This window comes from Tarenaya hassleriana, unplaced genomic scaffold (assembly GCF_000463585.1).
Source record: "Tarenaya hassleriana unplaced genomic scaffold, ASM46358v1 Cleome45, whole genome shotgun sequence".
NCBI lineage: Eukaryota > Viridiplantae > Streptophyta > Magnoliopsida > Brassicales > Cleomaceae > Tarenaya > Tarenaya hassleriana.
The window spans coordinates 402023-409984 of record NW_010967219.1 but is presented as its reverse complement, the minus strand read 5'-3'; the positions used below and the strand labels follow the sequence as shown (position 1 = coordinate 409984).

At 39.4% G+C, this 7962-nt stretch overlaps 1 protein-coding gene across 1 annotated transcript; it reads right to left on the bottom strand.

Moving 5' to 3' along the window:
* Window positions 1-3491: 3491 nt before the first annotated feature.
* Window positions 3492-6368, bottom strand: LOC104825375 (D-3-phosphoglycerate dehydrogenase 3, chloroplastic). Its single transcript, XM_010557698.1, has 4 exons — window positions 5725-6368; window positions 4799-5286; window positions 4602-4697; window positions 3492-4289 (listed from the first exon to the last, which is right to left on the bottom strand). The coding sequence occupies exons 1-4, from the start codon at window positions 6257-6259 to the stop codon at window positions 3618-3620; spliced, it is 1791 nt and encodes a 596-aa protein (XP_010556000.1). The 5' UTR covers window positions 6260-6368; the 3' UTR covers window positions 3492-3617.
* Between the last annotated feature and the right edge of the window lie 1594 nt (window positions 6369-7962).

Here is a 7962-nt window from a genome sequence, read left to right as displayed (position 1 = left end):
GTCTTCTCTCCGAGTAGAGCTCCGTGTCATGCACTAGAACCCTGCAAACCGCAAAGAAAAAGAAGAACTCGAGACCAAGTGAATCCACACAAAAAAAACAAGCAAAGATCTAGAATCAATAAAGACCTAGAAATAGGCTAAACAGTCCCCGGCAACGGCGCCAAAAACTTGATACGTGTGTACCGAATCTAGGATTTATAACCCGATTCACAACTCACCGCAAAGATACGGATCGTCGTAACACGGGGTTGAACGCAAGGACCAGTAGCTAAATCTAAACCCTAATCGAAACCAGATCAAAGCAAGCAAGTGGAATTGATGATGGTGGAAGTATGTGGAATCTAAAATAACTAAAATAAGAAAGCAAATAAAAACGTGTAAACTATCAAGCAAAGATGACCGTGGGTGTCGGGACCGTATTCGCGTGTATGGGTATATGCTAAGCATGCGAGAATCACGATATTGAATCTGTATTCGGGAATCATCAAGCAACAAAAATAGAGAAATCACCTCCCGGCATATAACTCACTATCTAAAGTTCTCTAAATCCATATCCCTATGTGATTTATCAAACTAGATGCATGAAGAACGCTATCATCAACCCTAGATCGATCAAACCATATTCCTATGTGAATAATACGATCCATTCTATCGATTTCGATCCGAAACTAAACCCATATTCCTATGTAGTTCAGAATCTAAAACAACTGATCAAGGGGTCAGCAAACATCAATTGACATGAAGTGCAAATCGATAAAACCGAAACAAATCTAAATCGCAACCAAGTTAGGGTTCAAACATACCCAAAACACAAACGAATCCCTAACCCACAGCCGTGGATCTACTCACGGTTCATGGTAAAACACAGAATAAAACCGGAAACAGAAACAAAAGAGGGAGAAGAAAGACTCATGTCGACAGCAAGCGATCTTCACGTTCCAACTCTTCTTCTTCTTCCCGAAATCCCGTAAAACTCGTATTTCTCTCACCAAAACTCTCCAAAGTCTGTATAAAGTCTGTCTCCTACTCCTGGACGTCTTTAGGCTCTTTTTATAAACCCTAGGCGGCGCTCCCGAAGTTCTATTCCCCTTCAAAGTCTGAAAATTCGAATCTGGGATTTTTCTGGGTTTTGACTCGGATCGAGTCAAAACTCTGACTCGACCGAGTCAAAACGGGGTCTAAACAGTTTTGACCCAGCCCAGTTTTCTGACTCGGGCATGTTGAGTCGGGCATTCTGACTCGGACATCCTGACTCGGACTCTTCGTAACAGGTTTGGAATGAACCATCTTCAGCATGTTGACTCGGCCCACTTTCCACAGTTGACTCTGGCCGAGTTAAGATAGGGAGTCCTTAACGCATTTCATCCTTTTAGCTCCAGATCGCTCCCATTTCGGTCCAAATCTCATCCAATACCTGTAATCCTATAATAACACAACCAAACCGAGTTTCGTAGCCTAACACACCTATAATGCCTACGAATGAATGTGATCCTCATATAAATCCTATAAAAACGTCCTAGAAATATAGAGAGAATTAGGAGTTATCAAGCACTTCTTGAGATTCGCATAAAGACTTTCCTTTCGGAGGGTCTCTAATAGTTGCTCAAGATGCACTATGTGATCATCAAAACTCTTGTTGTAAATAAGAATGTCATCAAAGTATACGACAACAAATTTACCGACGTAAGCTCGTAGAACATGGTTCATGAGCCGCATGAAGGTGCTGGGTGCGTCGGTAAGACCGAATGGCATGACAAGCCACTCATAGAGTCCTTGTTTTGTCTTAAACGCCGTCTTCCATTCATCACCTTCCCGTTCGCACTTGATGGTATCCGCTCTTGAGATCAACCTTAGAGAAGATGGTTGCTCCACTTAATTAATCAAACATATCATCAAGGCGTGGAATTGGATGTCTGCACTTGATAGTGATGTTGTTTATTGCAAGATAGTCCATGCACATTCTCCATGTTCCATCCTTCTTGGGTACCAACAATACCGGCACGACACAAGGACTAAGGCTCTCACGGATATAGCCTTTCTCCAAGAGTTCTTGAACTTGTCTTTGAAGCTCCTTTGTTATAGAAAGATTATAATATGATTCAAAATGAGACGAAATTAGTAATCGTAACGAAGTATTCGGTTGGTTAAATATTAATCGCAAAATAGTGATATTAAAATAATTAATAGTTATTGCATGGAAGAAGTCGTAAAACGTAACAACTAATAGCCAATATATTTGAGTATAGGAAATGACAACATTTTGATGGACATGGAAGAAGAGAAAGAAGATTAAATAACAGAACAAGATTGTGATGGCGAAGAAATAAGAGAAAATAGTTGACATTTGAACGAAAAGATTGGATTACTTAACTATTTATCTGATGTTTGAATACTGTGTGAAGTCATATGAAATTATCTATTTATATTTTATCGTGTACTTTTTTTTAACGGTAAATAGTTTCTATTACATTAATTTTACACATTATTGAAAATATTTGTTCATTAATTTCTCTCGTATAACTTTGATTTTATTATATGGGATGTAATTAGTAAGTTTTACTTTCATAATTTTAATTAATCTAAATCCCAAACTTGTTGTTACCTCAATTGTGAAGCAAGATTCATTCCATTCCACGTTTGTTTTTTCGAAAATATTTTTTTTTTGATAATCTGGAAGTTCACCGGGCCTTTGGCCCAACTACATTTCCTAGAAGACCGGGGCAACCTATGTGAAAACTCCTCCCCAACCAGGAATCGAACCACCAACCTCTGAATGCTTTGCACCCAGTTGCTGACCACTCGTCCACAAACCGTAGGGTATTTTTTCAAAAATATTGCGACATTCAACATTTACTTACTCCTTTAAAAAAAAAAGGAATTCAATATTTTTTATATTCGCTTCAATTTCTATTTGAAATCTCGATTCCATTTAAATTCGACATTTTGATTAATTATACCATTCGACTTTTCAGTAGATTCCGTTCATATAGGATTATATAAGATTGCGTGCTGTTCTTCAATTTTTGGATTAGCAACAACAGTAGCCGCCCCTAATTAGGAGTCCATGTTTAGCAACTAACTAACTATGTTATTTAACTTTTGTTATGTTTCATTTGTAATTGAACTTGGTTTATTATTTCTATTTTATTGAATAGCTCGAGAGAAAACATTCTCTTTCTAACAACATAAAAAAAAAATCGGAAGCTTAACACCAAAAATTAGGACGGGGGGTTTCGGTATTCGGTTTGGGTTCGGGAACGGTTAGGTTCTTTTCATTTTACAAAAATATTTACCAATCAGTTATTATATCATATTCGATTCAGTTCGGATCTGATTTTTATTAAAAAAAATAGATATTCTTAAAAAAATTCTGATTTTCGGGTTTTTTAAATTTCGGTTCGGTATCCCTACCAAAAAATTCACACACGAAAGAAGATGCCTTCACCCAGAGATAACCAGAAGATATATGCATACCCGATTTTCGGGTCAGATTCGGTCGAATTAGGGTTTTTTGCCCATAAGAACCCATTGGAGGATTTCTTTGAAGTTACTTTGTGGGAAACAGACTCATCAATTATGTATATACGATAAATGCACATATCAGGGACATAATATATTTACAGTTTGAGGAAAACAAACTCTTCAATGGCGGAAATGCTTCCGATTTTCTTGAGAGTTTCTTTGCTCGGGTGCTCGTCTACTCCGATGGCCATCACCGCCTGCTTTCCCGGAGCAATCCTCCCGACGCTCATGAAGTTCACATTCACATTCTCTTCCCCTAAAATGCTACCAACTTTACCAATCATACCAGGTTGATCAACCTGCTTACACAGTATAAGACTACCTTCAAGACTCACATCCACTCCGAACAACCCGACCTTTGTGAGCCGAGGAACGCCCTCTTTCACCCGACCCTCTACTTTGATCTCTCCGTACTCCGACAACGCACTGGCAAATCTCGACTCCACATTTGCTATCTGAACAGTTATGTATTCAAGAGGATTCTCCAGTGATCCATCGAGGATTACACGTTCTTCCGAGATTCGGACTCCTCGTTGTTTAGCCGTGTAATCTGCATTGACAAGGTTTACGAAAACGCTGGAAATGGGTTCGATGAGTCCTTTGGTTATCATGGCACGGAGGAGTCTTGTGTCAAGATCATCGGGTGCTCGAGAAGAAGCATAGGTTACTCTCACAGTCTTGACACCACTTCCTCCTGTTACCAATTGAACAGCCAGTCTTCCGACTTTCTCAGCAAGCTCAACATATGGTTTCAGCTCCTTCAATACCTAAAAACGGGTGGCGAGGGACAAAATCAGATAATCTGCACATAAAATTACATATGACAACGTTTTTTTGCCAAGAAAATCATCCCCCAATCAGAAATGAAATAAGAGTAAAGTACAAAATCAAAAGAGCAGCAGGATGAAGCCTATAATGAAGCGTTAAAGCGTTAAAGGAGAGCCCTCTTAACGTAGGATCCCCGAGAGCCGAACAACCAAAAGAATATGTACAATCCTTCCAGCTTGAACCGAGATGATAAAATCTTTGGAAGACACATAAATTGACACCTAACAGAGTGTGTAACAAGGTGCCATTACCTCTGGTGGAACCATTGGTGCATTCACTGCGGTAGCAGCAAGTTCCCCTTTCAGAGCTCCAACAACAGCTTCAACAATTTCAATGGCTACTCCTTCCTGGAATTCAGGCCAATACTTAGTTTCTTAGCCAATGCCTTGGAAACAACAGAATACAGTGAGGATAACGTATATTTAATTATGCAAAGTCCTTAACATACCTGAGCTTCCAGAGTACTAGCACCGAGATGGGGTGTAGCAGTGACCAGCTCGTGCAATACCAACTTGCTGTCTTTAGCCGGGGGCTCCTCCACGAAAACATCAAGAGCTGCCTGAGCAACAATACCCGAGTCAAGGGCTCTCAAGAGAGCTTCTTCATCGATGACTCCTCCCCGGGCAACATTGACAATGCGAACTCCTTTCTTCATTTCCAAGAAAGTTTCATCGTTCAGCATCTTTGATGTAGCAGCAGTAAGAGGCATATGCAAAGAGATGAAGTCTGCTGTTGATATTGCTTCGTCAAAGCTTACGAGGTCTACTCCAATGGCCCGTGCACGATCTGCTGGGGCGTAGGGATCATGGGCAATCACATACATCCCCAATCCTTTCGCGCGCCTGGCAACTTCTGATCCAACCTTCCCGAAACCCAACACAGAAAGAGTCTTCCCAACAAGTGAAACCCCAACATATTTGTTTCTTAGCCACTTTCCTGCATGATTGACACTCTACATGATGTACCATTTCCTAAACGTTTCATGAGGCATTACAAAGGCAGAAAAACCTGTAAACTAGCAAAGAAATGGATAGATACATAAACTAGCAAAGTCGTACGTCCTCCCGAACTAAAATCATAGGAGAACAAAGCTGTGAAAACACGCGTTCTTCGATATTTCAATTAGCGTTGTTTGGCACTCCTCTTAAAACCTTTAACCTCCCTCGAGAGTAATTTGGTTCTAATTCAAGATTCGAACAATTGGCTATCAAGAGTTTTGCATTTGTCATCAGCTAAGAACAAGAACTATGCTTAAATCACCAATCATTCAATTCAAGATTCATCATTCATCAAATACCAGATACAGGAACTCCATCAATCATTCAATATTCACCCATCACATATCCAGAATTCAAAAGGAATGTTAAAACTCACCGGCCTTGACAGAGGCATCAGCTTGAGCAACATTCCTAGCCATGGCGGTCAAGAGGGCGACCGCGTGCTCCGCCGCAGCCATCGTGTTCGCCGTCGGAGCATTCACTACTAAACACCCGTACTCCGTCGCTGCCGCGAGATCCACATTGTCTATCCCAACTCCGGCACGGCCCACGACCTTGAGCCTCCCGTTCGACGACTCGAACACGTCTCGACCAACCTTCGTTCCACTCCTCACGATTAGCGCGTCGCAGAGAGAGATCTTCGTGCACAGCTCTTCTGGGCTCAGGTTATACGAGCAGTCGACGTTCGCAAATCCCTTCAAGAGCTCGAGACCCGCTTCCCCGATCTTCTCCGCCACGAGAACCGTAGGTTTAGCTCCGGCGGCAGCGGAAGAAACCACCAGGAGCCGCCGGCGACGACGACGGCGGTGAGTAGAAGCGTCTCTCCAATGGCCGTAGAAGACGGATGGGACAGCGAGGCTCGTGGGCAGCGAGGAGAGGCTGAGAGGCGTCGGCGTGGCTATGAAGGGCATCACAGTAGCGCAAGCACAGGGGTGTGTGGGTGAGATCCAGATATGGGTTTTGGTGGGGTTTTGTGTGGATAGAGATACAGAGAGACCATCCGAAATTTTCAATCGAATCTGAAGAAGAAAAAGCAAACATTTCAAAATATTGATCCTTTTAGAACAACAAACATTTTTTTTTAAATGTCTAATTACGAATGGCTTGCAGAAAAATTATATTTTATGAATCCCATTGGATAAAATTAATAATACAAAAATAACGTAAAATCAAATTATGGGATAAAATCATAAAATCGATATATTATTTAATTCTATTTTACAATACCAAATTCAAAATATTTGCCCGTAAGATATCTTTACTTATGAATTGATGATTTAGGTTTGCTATTAGGTTATGTTTTCATTCGAAATAATAAAGTCGTATTTTCTCTTTGAAATTGTAAAACTAGATCAACTCAGTCTCATTTACCCTTAATTGCATATTTATTAATAAAATTTTATTTTGAGAAAAAAATCTGAATTCAATCTCCTCCATAATTTTCATATTTAACTCATACTCCGATTATTTAAAATTTTAAAAAATCTTATAGACATCTTAAAATCGGATTTGTTCAAATAATTTTGTATATGAACCAAAACATCTATCTTTATCCCATACTAGGGAGACCAAAATATCCGAACCCGAAATAACCGAACAGGACCCGATCGATAAATATTCGAACAGAACCGAACCGATTAAAATAATATACCCGATTGGATATGAATATTTCAAACCCAAAATACTCGAACCCGAAATAACCGTAAACCGAATAAACCAACCTCGAATTAACCGTAACCGAATATATCCGTTTATCCATTCATATATCATCGATTAATATGTAATATATTCTAAATCTAATTAGAAAAATTAGTGTAATGATATCGTTTTATAACCACGGTATATAAAAAAACGAAATAAGCATGTATTTTAATATTGTTTTTGCTATTTTTATAAGATAATTGTTTGAATTTTTTTATTGTTTTTTTGTTTGCATAACCCGAACTGAACCCGATCCGAACCAAACCAAATCTGAACCGAACCGATTAAAAAATATACCCAATTGGATATGAATATTTCAAATCCGAAATACCCGAACCCGAAATAACCGAACCCGATTAAGCCGAACTCGCCCGATCGCCCACCCCTATCACATACTATAAATAAAGTTACTATAATTAGAATTATCCTTTCGAGATGCAAAGAACTTGCAATTGAGAGTGGGGTTTCGGTATTCAGTCCGAGTTCGCTTCGCGAATAGTTTGATTCAATTCTTTTGGTTTTTACGAAAATATGTATCATCGGTTATTATATCACATTCGGTTTGGCTTGGTTTCAATTTCGGTTTTTATCTAAAAATATATATTTTCTTAAGAAATTTTCAGTTTTCGAGTTTTTTAAAATTCGCTTTGATTTCGAAAAATTCGGTTTTTTAAAAATAACATCGTTCGAAAATTTTGGATGGTTCGGATTAAAAAATACCGCATTTTTTTGTTTCGGTAGGATTCAAAACGCTCACCCTTACTTCCAATATAGACAAGGAAAATAAAACCTCATGGTGGACAATGACGGAAAATGGGAAAACCGTTCACTTGGATGAAAAGAGGAAGGATGCTACACGAACTCTGCAACTACTTACAATTGAGACTGGCAAACAAACGCACGAAATTAGAAA